This window comes from Merops nubicus, unplaced genomic scaffold (assembly GCF_000691845.1).
Source record: "Merops nubicus isolate BGI_N331 unplaced genomic scaffold, ASM69184v1 Scaffold5254, whole genome shotgun sequence".
NCBI lineage: Eukaryota > Metazoa > Chordata > Aves > Coraciiformes > Meropidae > Merops > Merops nubicus.
This window is the reverse complement of record NW_008606082.1, coordinates 1-14,651: the sequence shown is the minus strand read 5'-3', so window position 1 is coordinate 14,651 and position 14,651 is coordinate 1. Positions and strand designations below refer to the sequence as shown.

The 14,651-nt window shown below is 39.0% G+C and overlaps 1 protein-coding gene across 1 annotated transcript; it reads left to right on the top strand.

The window, feature by feature from the left end:
- The first annotated feature begins 9,146 nt into the window (after positions 1-9,146).
- PTN (pleiotrophin) lies at positions 9,147-12,350 on the top strand. Its single transcript, XM_008939523.1, has 3 exons — positions 9,147-9,255; positions 10,770-10,943; positions 12,148-12,350. Exons 1-3 carry the CDS (start codon positions 9,147-9,149, stop codon positions 12,348-12,350), a joined length of 486 nt encoding a protein of 161 aa, XP_008937771.1.
- The last annotated feature ends 2,301 nt before the right edge of the window (positions 12,351-14,651 follow it).

Here is a 14,651-nt window from a genome sequence, read left to right as displayed (position 1 = left end):
TCCAAGCCTCAAACCACAACAGATATTTAGTGAGGGAGTCGTGATTCACACCCTTTCTCTGCTGGATCGGAAAAGTTTTCCTTTTGAGCCCAAAACATGTGCATCTAAATGTTGTGAATACTGTCCTACAAGGTTTATAGGAGTAGTTTCTCCACATTTCCTGTTGAAGCTAGTCATGTGGTATAAACTACTTAAATATTCACTGGGGCATAGTAATCCCACCTTGCATAAAAATGCCTTTTAGGCCATTAGAAGTGTCTGTAGTATGAGACCAATTCTCTGTACGGGTGATTGAGATGCCTGCCTGAGAAATTTTTGGGCTGTAGCTAGGGCTCTCTTGAGGAGTAGGAAACAGAAATTAATACCTCAGCTGTCAATCACAGACAGGATCTGAAAGACCAGGTTTTCCAAGCTTTAAACTTTTGTTTTGAAATCAATATAAAATTAATCAAAAAAAGCATAACCATAAATTATTTTTGTCTTTTAATTTGTGCTGGTGAATTTAGCAGTAAGTTTGTGTGGCTAACTGATTGTTCAAAGTCCCAAAGGGGTGGCTCTCAAAGAGCTTCATCAAGAGCCTTGTTGCTGTGATATAAGGTCCAAAGCTGAAAAACACTCTAGTGTGGAAAGAAATATGAAAGGATATTATCTGGAAACAATTAACAACCAATCTGAGTTTTTGTCAGGCTGCATTTTTTTTTTTTTTTTTTGCTTCTAGTTATTATAACATTTGGATATGCGGATAGATACAGCTTTTAAAAATGACCTTATATTAATAAGAACTCTATCTGAATAAAACCTGTCTTTCATCAGTAGTTCGACCACCTCCTGGGTTGTACCATCCTTTGGAGGTTAAAAATGCCACCTTCTTTCTTCCTATATGCAATCTTATATTTCTGGCATGTACTGGCTTATTGGTACGACTCTTGTCACAGAAGTCTGGAAGAATCTGGACTTTATTTAAAAAATAAAAATATCTTTAGCTATCGGGTTTGGAAAGACAACTCTGAATAAAGTTTTTCATGTGTGACCTGTTGCACTTTTATTTTTCAGAATCCTGAGTGGACTGAAAAATAGTCATTGGATCACTTTGTTTTTCTCAGTTGGCTATTAACTCTCTTCACCAAAGGTGATGGTCTTCCAACATGCTTATTTTTTTTTTTCTCTTTAAAGTGTCCAGTTCTCCAGTTTGGACTCCCCAGGATAGCTGTTTCTCCCTCAGTTAACTGCCAAAGTTTCCAGATGTCTCCCTGAGAATTTCTCTCCTACTTGCGCAGTGAATACGGAGATCTCTGGGAGATGAAAAGACTATGGGAACAGTGTGAAATACACATTTTCCTGCCCACATTTTAGGAAGAGTTTTGGTTTTGCATTGCAAATTGTATAAAATTATATTTTTAATGGGAAGAAATGCAGTTTGATATTAGTGAGCATTTAAGAACAAAAATAAAATTAATTCATAAAAAATACTTTCAAAAACTTGCCATCTTATTGAAAGTTATGTTCTTCCATAAAACATTTTAATTTGGCAAAATATTATGGAAAAGTGAGAGAAATATCGTGTCTGTATTTTTTTGGACCTGCCTTTTTCTTGAGTCAGTCTAAATCATACTTAGCACTGAAAGGCAGAATTCACATACCCGTGGGTATCTGTTATCAACTTGAACTGTTAATTTATATCTGGGAAGCTAGAAACATGAAATATCCACAGTGTGTGTGTTTGCCTTAGCCTAATGTGAGAAACAAACGTGCAATCAACTATGCAAATAGCAAAGGCTAGGGGAACTGTTATCCACAACTTAACTAATCACTTTTGCTTGCTTACTTCAACAAAGCAAGATATGGGGGATGTTAATTGATCATTGTTTTTGACTTTGTTGTTTATATTTTAATAGTTCTCTTCAATCATGAACTCTTGGTTCCCTGATTTTATTATTTTTTTTTATGGCTTTGGCATCACTTGCTGGCCTCGATGCTCATTTTTCTGCCCTTTCATGATGTCCATGTTGAAAAGAGAACATAAACTGGAGTGCATATTAGAAAATGTAGTCACTGCTGCACACTGCAGTTTTTGGAGTGAAGTGTTTGACTTGAGCTTATCAGAAGGGTCATACTGTGATATTTTTTTTTTCCTGTTTAGCTAACTGTTTGATTCTGGGTTGTTCATTATAAGTACCTTGTGCTGTAGTGCAGAATAAATGTTGGTTTTAAAAAAATAGTTTCCCAGATAGAATTTCAGCCTTCTAGAGTTTTCTAACTCCTCCCTGTCTGATCTGCAGCAACAGATAGTTATGCTCAATTTTGTTATTTTTTAAAAATTTTACACTATACTGATGAATAAATTGCTGCTTACCTAACTCCTTCCAGTACTAGCTCACCTTGGAAGTCATTGCCTCTTCCCTACCAGCAGCTGCTTGACAGCTTCCCTTCTCCTGCATGGAGGGAGAAAGCATTGCTGGAGCTGTTCCTGTGTGGGGTGGCCCCTCTCCCCCAACACAGAAGCAAAAGAGAAGGTGGAAAAAAAAACAAAGATGAAAAGTGCCTGTTCATTGAAACTTGTTGTTTATCTATCACCAATTTTGCCAGACAGAGCAACCTGCCAGTGGCACTCTGTCATGCATGTTGGAATGAGGGCCTGGAGGATCGTGCTGAGGTGCCACTACAGAGCTGGCCTGTATCTGAAATGCAGAGAGCTTTTTTTTTTTTTTTCAGTAGAGTTTGAAGTTTTCTACACTGCTTTGAACTAATTTGTTAGTATACAAACTCAGACCACTGGTGTCCACTGTTTCGTGTTGCTGATGAAGCTCCCAAAATTTCATAACTATAACACAAGAGAATACTGATCCCCACATGGGGAAGTAAAAGCAGTAGAGGAGACGAACACACAGATTTTGCTTTGAGAAGGACTGCAGTAGCTACAGGTCTCTGAATTAATATGGTTTGGGTTTTCTTGTGGTACAATGAGCAACGTACCTACCACCTCCTACAACACCACCACACCCCCCCAAGAGTAAAATATAATTTAATTACTTGGACCAAATAATAAAACTTGATGTTTCATCATTATTCTAGTAGGTTTTCTTTAATAAAATCATTCTGAAATATGACCATTGTTAGAAATGAGATTAGGGCATGCTTTTTTAGCCAGAGATAGTATCATTTGTTTAAGCAATCAATTGTTACAATTAAAGGTTCTTTCTTTCTTTAAACCTAGGCTCATTTTTAGGCTGAGACTACTAAGGCTGTAGTAGGAGTTCTGTGGTCCATGAAGGTGCAACTAAATGATGAAGATCAGCAAGTTGGTTCAAGGCTATTGGCTGTGCTGTGAGGGTGGGAATCTTTACAAAGGAATGTATGTGATGTCTATGTCTACTTCAGTACTCAGGAAGGGTGAATAAGATTTTGCTTTAGATAAAGAAACAACAACATTACAGCAGCAAGGTAGCCAAGACAAAGAAAATAAATTACTGCTTTTGAAAACTGCAGCAGTCAGGGCAGAAAGAGTTAGTGAGAAGTTGGTACATGGAAGATATTTGAGATCAGAGAGAAACAGCAGGTGCAGGTGTCCTGGGCAGTGAACTGGAGAAGCTAGAGCAGGGGTAGTACCTGCAAGCAGCTATTACTTGGTTCACATGGGTATTACTGGGTTAGCCCACACACACTTGTTTCATGACTGGTAGAGAGGACTTGAAAGTCTAGAAAAGGTCCAGGAAACATAGAAACTGCAGTACAAGTCCTATAACTGTAATGGAAATTAATGGTACAGTGTAAATAGATAAGATCTAGTGGAATGCGTAAGATAGGATTCATGTGACTCAAAACTACTTCAGAGGAGTGTGGAAAAATCTACTGACTGATTTTGTGTCAACCCGAAATTGGATGTGAAGTCCTTGTGGTATTATGCATGAGGAAAATGTAGTAAGGAGATACCTCATTATAAAAGGGTTTATCTTTCCAGATTCAGATTAGAATGGTGCTAATAATAATAGGGGCTATTTATTTGTGGATGTTATTTCTTCTCTACCTACCATAGGACTATAAAAAGTTTATGCTATTTTCGAATTTAATTCAGTATGACCTTACAGCTTATCCTTTAAAGCTCATCCTTAAAAATAACCACTGGTATCAAGTGTTATCCAAATGATTCAGTTTATAGTACATAGCATCATAAATGTCAATCTAATTAAGGTTTTTCAATTTTAATGTTGATTTTTAAGAAATTAAACTGGTGATGTGTGTTGGACCAATACACGTCAATACAAATCGAAATTAAATTTCAATGTATTGTTTCCTCATTAAAAAAAGAGAAAAAAAGCTGGTAGAGGAATTCCAAATTTAAATTGGGAATCAGCCCACTAAAGTGCTCTCTGGAGCATTCAAAAAATATTTGAAGAAAATAGTACTAATACTCCAAGAAAGTAGTGTCTTGGAAGTCCAGAAGTGGCAGATTGCTGTAAGGCTCACCAAAACCTAAGCTGACTTAAATCTTACTAAGGAAATTAAAAGCAAACCTAGCTTAATTTATTTTTTCTTAGTACTGCAAATAAAGACAACAAAGGAAATGTGTATGTGTGGAAAGGAAGAGGGAAGATTTTGCAGTTCAATGATTACAGTTCACAAAGGTCTGATTCCAAAAGCATCTGATCATTTGCTTCTGTTTTCAACATGGGAAATCAGCTAGGGCATAGGGGAATGCACCAGACGGTGAATGAGAAAGAGACCTGAACAAGCAGTAGTTTCTGCAACTGTTACAGAGGTCAAACTCCCAAGAACCAAACGCTCTAACTTCCTCTTTTACAGCAAAAACTGTTTCCATCTCAGAGTACTGTAAAAATGGCACTTGATATTTCAGACTCATTAAGACTGTTAGAACATGCATCAAATACGTCCTGCTGTTGTACAACTGGACCATAGCAAATATAACATATTTATATTTTAAAAGGGGGAAAGAAACAGATCCAGGTAACTGCAGACATGTTCATCTTCCCTTGATGAACTGCAAAAGAGAACACATTTTGTATAAGAATAATTTCAGAAGTGGAGGTAAATGTTAAGTTTCATTAGGTACAGCGTGTGCTTACTGAAAAGAGACTGATGTCCCAAACTAGCTCATTTAAAAAATGATTTTGTAGATGTGCTTAATCTGTGACTAATCAAACAATAATTTATTAAAGTATTTGTTGTGGGACTTGATGAGAAATTATTCATTCAAGCAGGAGAAAAAGAATTAATGCAAAAGGTAGATCTAACATGGGTAATAAGCAGTGTTGTGAAGAGAAATAACAGGCTGTAGAATTTCTTAGGTCTGCCTTTGGGATGCATTTTATTTACTTACGTAAGATCATGAGATTGTATTGGGTTTTTATTGCAAAGTTTTGGTAGCAGGGGAGGGGATACAGTGTAGATATTTCCTAAAGGAATGGTGCATTAGTCATGTGGACCGTACACATCAGAGCAAATGAAGGATTCAATGAATCAGGTTCAGGAGAGATGAACATGATTTTAAAATCAGGTCAGGGGCAGTGAGGAATTTGGGGTGGGAGGTTCAAGCTCTTCAAAAGATCCTTTAAACTGCAGCCATAGCGTGACTTCTGCGTGACTCTCTCTGGTGCTCAACATGCAATTGAACCTATGGATGGATGGTTGATGAACCCATTAATTTTCTGATTGCCTGCCATTTTTTAATTTTCCTTTCATTTTTCACTTTCAAGCAGAGATGGACTGTGAAATCAGCTGTAAGACTGAAGTAATTCTTGTGCCTCATTTTTGCTGAGAGAAGCCACTTGCTACAATGTATCTCATTTAGGCTTCACTTCTCACCCCCTTACACACTTTTTGTTTGGATAACACACTCTGTTTTAGTTTTTAACTGTCAATAGCTACTTCACTCTTTTATGATTCCCATTTTGGGTCTCTTTTCATGATTACTCTCTTCTTCTGACCTTGTTTACCATATGAACTATTCTAAACTTTCTTTACCTTTTCTCTTTCCTGAAGTTTTGTGGAGTTCTCCTCATCTCAAATGTCTCTTTTCTGTCTCTTCCTGTTGGTTGTAAATGCCACTGCCATTTGCTTAAACGCTGCTGTCTTACTCTGTTTAGGAGCTGTCATACAGGATTTAAGAAATACTTGCCCTTCATGACACATGATTTACTTGTTAATACTGGTGTAGATAGATAGAAAGCTTGCTAGAAAAATCAAAATGAGGAGGAGGAGTCTGTTTTGCATATTGCTAAGCACTTGTTTGTTTTGTTGTTATTAACAGTTTTGGCAGTTCTTTAAATCAAGGGTTGAACTGGAAATGTTATCACAGTATCTAAAGAAAAGGAAAAATCATCACCTTTCAATTTTGAAAAAAATGAACCAAAAAAGACAGTTATTTTCAGGAGAATATCCTGTTTTCAAAAATAAGTCCAGTTTGAGTTTTTCCTTTTCATCCATCTTTGTAATTGCCAGCTAAATTATTTTTAAGGAAAAAAGATTGAATTAAAATAACTACTGAGAGGTGGGATTTTCTGGCTTTCTGAAAAAAATATCTAATATTTAATGGATACTATGTATAAGCTTTGTAATTTTGTGGAATCATCTGTCCTTGGTGATCTATTATATGCAAAAGAATTACATTTTTTTGTAGTGATGAAGGTTACATCAAATTCAAGGTGTTGGTGTGTTTGTGAAACAAGCCCTCTGTACAACATGGCTTTTCACTTGTTGGTAATTAATAGCTAAGGCACTTGAGGAGGCAGCCTGGCTTTCTCTGCCAGAGGGATATATCTCTCTCCAGGTTTAGTGTTTGCCTTAGACAACTTGGCAAGTGTTTTGGCTGTAGGGAGTCTTGGAGTCTTAGGAAAACATGCTATATTAAGGCTCTGTAGGCTTTTGTTTATAGGGATTCTGAAACATTTCCGACTGTAAAACCCAACTATTTTCCCCACCTGTTTTGCTGAAAATAATGTTGATAAGACTTGAATTTGAGTCTCTGTCAACTTAACACAAGGCATCTCCCTTACAAACAGTTTTTCATGGCTCCTGCTGACTGTCAGCAGCCCATGGAGTACATGTGAGCACATCCCAGGTCCCTGGGGTAGGCAGCAAGGAGGTAGGAGGGGAGACCCAAGCCCACTGTAGGTGTCTTGTGTGTGGCAACATCCCATGCAGCTAACTCACTGGTGTTGCCTTGCTTCAGCTTCTGATGCCCACAGACAACACTCTGGGACGGTGTCTTGAGGTTATGGAAGTATTTATCTCTCTTTACTCCCTACTTCAACAAGGGATTCTGGTGAGTTGTTTGGAAGAGAGGAAGTGAGAAGATAAATTGTAGTTAAAATGGGATGTGAGATTAGGTGCAGTGCTACTCGTGAAGTTTCTCCAACAGAAAGAGGCTGAGCGGGGAAGTTTGGTGTCTTAATAGTATTGCAACTGCATCTGATTATAGAGAACCAATATGAAGTAAGCTGAATAAAAAGGCAGGTTGCTTTTTTCATTTTTTTGTTGCTTATTTTGTTTATTTATGTATTTCAATTTCGCCAAAATATGAGAGTCTCTAAGTCGAAACATGTAGCAGAAGAAAGGAAAAACCAAACCCAAGCTCATGCAGAATCCATGTGTGCTTTAGCCCCAGGCTCTGTCTGAGTTCACTGGAAACACTGGTGGTCATGACAGGAAAAGGTACTTACTTTTGAAATAAACCAAATGGGTGCTAATGGCATCTCTTTGAGACATTTGAATACCAGGTCTCTTACAGTCTTCACATTAACTTTATTTCAACAAAACCATGACATTTTCTCATCTGGTTTCTAGCATGATATTAAAGCTAGACACTTAAAAGTCTTCAGTTTGGGATTCCTCTCCTGTTTTCCATGCCAATTACAATTATGTTGCTTTTGAGCAAGAGTTTGCCAGCAGAGAATACTGAGGAGTGCCAAAATAAATTTCAAATACATTTTGTTCTTTGTTCATGTTGAGAATTATTTCTCCCCTAGGGTTATTGTGCTCAGCAAAATGAGATCAGGTTGCCTCTAAACTCTCTGTGTCATCAGTTCAGTTGAGTTTTTAAGGCCATCTTAATGGCTAGCACTGTTGACATCTCCTTGGAGGGCTGGTGTAGAATGAATGTCATGGGCCCTGGCTTGAAAATAGAAAAAAATGGAGAAACCTTCCGTCCAAGCAGTCTCTAGTCCACCATCTTGGTAACTGGCCACCTGCTAAAGAGGTGTCTCTGAGAGATGGGGTGGTTGCTTATTTTCAATATGTTTATTGGAAAGCAGGGCCATAACAAATACATGATACCAAAATGAGACAACGCAAAGTGGAAGGGAGATATGTGTATAAGTCATTGAAGTCAACCAGGCTGAATGAGTTGGTGATTGACTAATAAGCAATGCTTCACCACCAAGTAAATGTTTTTAACTAATTTTTGTATTTAAATATTTGCTTCCAAAATTCAGATTTCGGGTTCATTAGCATGCTATGGATAGCCTCTAGCTGTGTGTGCAAGTCCTAGCTCTGTGTCCATTTTGCTTATCAGGCAATTAATTTATATTAGGAAGAGGCAGTAATTGGAGAGGAAGGAAAAGGTAGATAGCAACATGCCAATGACAGTTAACTTATATAGGTGATATGTGATGCATCATATTTTCATGAAAAAAGCCCTTTTCAGATGTCAAGTAAGCCTAATGAGAATTTGAGGCCTTGCAAGGTAGATAGTGTAGCATTCCCTATTTCATATGAATCAGTAAGATGAAACACAAAAGCGTACGTTATGTTTTATTTTACACAGTAAGTCACAGCCAGAGGGTAGAAAAGAAGAAAGAAGTTCCAGGCCCATCAAGGAGCCTTGTTTCATTGACAGGCTTCTAGAAGATGAGCAATAATACCTGAACTTCCTGTGGCAAAACTCAACCATAATATCAGCAATACAGATCAGGGATTTGGTACACACGCTGGAAAATAATTGTTGAAAATCTTTGTGTTCTCTCTGGAATGGAGATAATTGTCCATTCTGCCAATGACAAATTATGTTTGACCTGCTTGTGTTTCGTGGCCCTGAAGCAGAGCTTCTCAAAAATGCTGTAGCAACGCTTTAGATAGGGTCCCACTTTTTACACTCTGACCAATCTTTTTTTCCTCTCTGTTTAATCCCTAGAATGCAACAACAACAACAGCAGCGTCGAATGTTCACAGCTGCCCTCCTGGCACTTGTTTTCATTCTGGCAGCTGTGAGTACCACTGAGGCTGGTAAAAAAGAGAAACCAGGTAAGGTCCAGTGTAATTCGGAGTTAATCCCAAGACAGATTGCTTGTGTGGGAGAATGTCAAATCTTTTTGGTTTTGTTATGAAATTCAGGTCATTCGTTAACCTCTTGACATAAAGGGTAGGGATTTGTGGCTGTGACATGTTGTTCTGTGTTAAATAGGAAAACAGAAAGTAGTTTCTATGGAAGTTGGCAGCTTGACAGCCGCAGAGGCTGGAGTTCTTAGTTTATTACAGAGTGGGTATTGCAAGGCAGGTTAAAATTTGCTCTGGGAATAGTTTCATGCCTGAGTTAGAGAGAACTGAAGAAGAGTGATGAAAGCACAGTTACCATGTTGCTCATTCAGTGTTGTATATGACAGTGCTACGCCAATGCTGTGTGATGTGGAAATCCTCCAACAAAGAATTGAACTAACTCACTGCTGTGGATAGAAAGCAAGACATCCAGTGGTAATTGCTTTCTGTCAGTGATGAACTCGGACCTCATTATAGGAGAGACAGACCTGAGGTGGAAAATTCAAATCTATCAAACCCAGTTCTGACATTTTATAGGGAACACGTCTTCTGGTGTTTTTTTCTTAAGGTCTTAGTATTTACAGACTACTTACACACCAGTTAATAGGATCTGTAAGTCCATGAGAATTAGCATTCCTATTAAAAAACCAGGCATTTCTAACTGTTGTGGCTGTGTAGAAATATCAGAAAATATGAGCATAAATATACAAGAGCTAGAAGGAGAAGAATTTTATATAAGGTTATTGAAAGTTACTTGTGATGTTTAGGGGGCCTAGTTAATTATTTTTGTGAACCCTTGGATTTGATAGTATTACTGTCTTTTCTCATTCAGACTTGGGTTTAAGGATTTAAATTAAGTCATGATCCTTACTGTTATCTCTGAGTAGCAAACCCATTTGTATGAACAGCATTTTGAGTACACTTCTCTCATGTATTTTTTTCTTCACCTTTGGAGTTTGGGTCATATTCTGACATAAAATGTGGCATGATATACCAGATGAAAAGTTTGTATCCCACAGCTGTTCCCTGGAGGTGTTCAGATCCTCTGGTACACAACATCAGTATATGTGCTTCTAATCTGTATAGTGTGTAATGCTTCAGCTGGAACTGAAAATATTTGCATGCTGTCAGCTACTGGAGACAGAGGAGTGTGCTTTCTGAGTGAGCTCTCCTGCACGTTTTGGTCAGTAATCCCTGAGGGTTTATAAGATCATTCTCCATTCTGAAGATGAGAATCCACTTGAGAATATCTAAGTGGAGCAGTAGGCATGGTGGTGGGACTGGATTTGAATACTCCACCCTGCTTTGGAGTCAGAGTCTGACCTGTCTCTGCAGAACTGAGAAGAGGATGCCAGACCTTTTGCCTTTGAGACAGTTGTTTTATGAATGTCTTCCTTATTCACCCTTTCAGGTGCTGTGAGTTAAGTGAAGTTTAGGGAACTTCTCCATAGGTTCTGGGTACTGACCACTTCTCTTGGGTTTGGTTCTTTGTGTTCATGCAGAGAAAAAGGCAAAGAAGTCTGACTGTGGGGAATGGCAGTGGAGTGTCTGTGTGCCCACCAGTGGTGACTGTGGCCTGGGGACACGCGAGGGCACTCGCACGGGAGCTGAGTGCAAACAAACCACCAAGACTCAGAAGTGTAAGATTCCCTGCAACTGGAAGAAGCAATTTGGAGGTAAACATTGGTCTCTGAAGGGATTTGCTTTGTTTTTTACTGAAGTATGGAGCAGGAAGCCTGCATTTTCTGCTTAGTTCTGCAAATACCTTGGTGAAGGAGCTAGTCCTAAATTTCAAGTTCCTCGGAGCTAGAACATGTAAGGCATCAGAAGGCAGCTTCTTCAGAGCAAGACAGCTCCTTTGCACAGTCCATATAAGAATCTGCTGTCTGGTGGTGTACAGCCCTGTTTAAGGCAGAAATGTGTCATCTGTTCACTCACAGCTGTAAATCTCTGCAGTGGTTACCACAGGCTTTATGTGACCTTGCAATGTGTGATTTGCAGCATGGAGCATGGATGGCTACCAGTGTGTGCAGTGACAGAATTGAATGAAGACTAGTGTATTTCATATTATTCAGTTCAGAAGGTTCATATGCAACAGTTCAGACAGGTATGCCTGATGTAAGGAAGTAGCTCTTCACTAAGAGGGTGGTAAGACACTGGAATGAGTTGCCCAGGGAATTTGTTTGTTCCACCAGTGGAGATGTTCAGGACCAGGTTGGATGGGGTCTTGCACAGCCTGGTCTAGTGGGAGGTGTCCCTGCCCATGACAGGGGATTGGAACTAGATGATCTTCCAACCCAAACCGTTCTATGATTCCATGATTTGTCCTGGACAAGATGTCTGTCCAGGACTCAGATCTGATTACTCTTGCAAACTTGGCTTTTTGCTAGTAAACAGTTTCTGTGGCTTTGCCATCATCATTGTGACCTTACCAAGGCAATCAGTGCTGCAGTTTTGGACTTGACAAATTCATAGTTGCTATCTGTTCTTGATACTATTCAAGCCTTATTTGGTAAGCTTTGGCATCACACAAATGGAGGAATAGCCATATAGAATGTAAATGACATTTCCCACTGCTATTGTTTTAATTTTTTAAAAAAAATTTATTGTGGCTCTTCATAGTTGAATGTATTTTCTTTTGTGTGACAATCATGTGATATCCATGCAAAAGCAAAAAGATTAAATTTGAAAATATTTAGGGGGGAGACAGCAGTTATCACTTCAAAACATCTTTAATGTTTTCTTGGGATTCCTTCCTTCATTTGCATGATCCTTTTGTCTACAAGCACTTGACTGTCTGTGACATCCTATTAGACTCAAAATGTTTTTATTTTCATACTCATTCTGTTTTAAAAATTGCCATTTATTCGCTCATTGCAGCGGAGTGCAAATACCAGTTCCAGGCCTGGGGAGAATGTGACTTGAATACTGCCTTGAAAACTCGAACTGGGAACCTAAAGAGAGCTCTTCATAACGCTGACTGCCAGAAGACTGTCACAATCTCAAAGCCCTGTGGGAAGCTTACCAAACCCAAACCTCAAGGTAAATCCCCTTTGCTGAAAGCTGCACACGAGTTCATTTAAATCACTGGGTTTGTGATGTTCTGTGTGCTTCAGTGGGAACTCAGTAGTACAGGAGATTGTACTTTCATTGCCTTCCCTCAGTTCTGCACTGTTTCTGTCTCTCAGTGGTCAGGCGGACAATATTCCTGATTTGTGTAGTCAAGGCAGTCTCACACACAAGAGATAAGCTGAAGATTTGAGCTCCAGTTTCAACCTTAGACCACCTGTATTGCTACTGGTTTGCTGATGTGACTAGAATTCCAGAGTACAGATGCTTTTCATAATTTGCCTGTTGAATGGGAACAGACCAATAATAGCATACAAAAATGTCTCTTGATCAAGGTTTTATATTGGTTTTGTTTGGTATTGAATAATGACTGGTTGAAAAAAAGGACTGCTTTCCTTCTGGACGCATAGTATTGAAGGGTTGTTCTGCTCACTGCATGCTGAAATATGTGGATATTCTGCATCCTTGGGGTTGTATGTTCTTTATCCATGGATAAGAGGAAGGAGAGTACAGAATGCATATATCTTATTTAAATAAGTGACAGTGTAATTCCTAGTACACAGGAAGACATGTGGCCTGCATATGTGCTTTCAGGTGTCCCACAGACAAACTCATTTTCTTTGTAATCATTAAAGACTTTTAATGTACCCTTTTGTTGCAGTAGCAGGTGTTACGTGGTTGGGATGGTTTATAGTGGGACCTAAAACTGTGAGATCACGTTTGAGGTACAGGACTAATGTGTTTTAACACTTAACAAGCTATGCTACCCTTGCATTCGTTTGTGTAAAACCAGCTAGGTAGATTTAACACATTCCAGGCTCTGAATACTTGGATAGTTATAAAATTAAATGTGATTAGGAGTGACAGGTGCAACTGGGACAAATAATTTTCAAATTGTGGATGGTGGTGCACCATTGATCTGAGGAGTATCTGCAGGTGGCCTGGTCTCCTTGTGCAACCAGAGACACGTCTCATGAGGCTCCAGATGTTTTCTGTGTGTCCGCATGCATCCATCTGCTTTGCAGTCAGTACAGCTGTAACTGAACTTCCTCATCATCCATGGAGTTACCAGATAAATGCTGAGTCTAGAACATGCATAGATAATGACAAACAGTGAAGCAGAAAGGATACAACTAGATTTTCAGAGACTAGCTGACTTGGTTTCATTGACAGCAATAAATATCTTCATTTGGAGGTGGAAGTGACTGGGTGGGAAAGCAGGAAAGACTTTGAGCTGTGTGATGTTATTATTTATGTTCGGGGGGAAGGACTTTTTTTGTTTGGTTGGCTTTTGAGTAAGTTTCTATGCCAAAGTGGCATTTGGGAGTTTTTTGAACGAACCTTCCCGTTGTTCTGCCAGAAGGCCAGTGCAGCCTGAGCCACTAGTAGCCCTCTGCCTTGTTCTGCTCCTGCTGAGTCAGTAGATTCTATCAATGGCTATGAGAAGAAGGGAGAGGGAGACAGAGCACAGCGTTGATGCAGCATGGTTTTGTGAGAGCAGTGCTATTGGGTGGTACAGAGTAGTTTTCAAGTTACAGCTGGATTGTTGTTGACTTTAACTGTTTCTAGGTATGAGTGAGTTATAGCCGAGACTGGAACTCAGATTTCAACTGAGTGCTGCAAGCATAGTGATGTGGTTTGACTGACGTAGGAAAGCTGGCTTCATTTGATTTGAAGGAAAGCAAAAGGAGAAATAGGTAGAAACGTAAGTTTGTGATTATAATAACCCTGGGCAGAAATTCTGCTCTCTTGTTTTGTGCTGCAAATCTCACAGCGTCTTCCTGCATGCCACCTGCTCCTTCATCTGCTGTTGGCATTGGTCAGAGCAGCACACATGGAAGTCACATACTCACAACCTTCCTGGGCACTGTGCTAAGGATAAAAAAATCCCTCTTGCAGATCTGTGGGTATTAACTTCATGGGAGCTACACAGGACAGTGTGTTGGCAGCAGCAGAAAGAACTGGAGTAAGAAATTAGGTCAAGCAGATTAGTACTGTGTGAAATGTTATGCCCTATTGAACTTTTCTGTATTAAAAATCTTTGTGCTGACATGTTAGCTGCAATAACAGTATTTGTTTTCTTCCTGAGGTGAAGGAAATTGCAGGTTGGAGGTAAGTCTCCAGCTATATCTAGATAAAGGAAAAATTAAACTGTATGCAATCTATAGTTACAATAGGACCCAGTTTAATTCTTTGGAGGCAAGAAGTAACGTCTGGATTATCACAGAATCATAGAATCCTTTAGGTTGGAAGAGACCTTTAAGATCATCAAGTCCAACAATTAGGCGAACACTACCAAGTCCTCTGCTAAAACA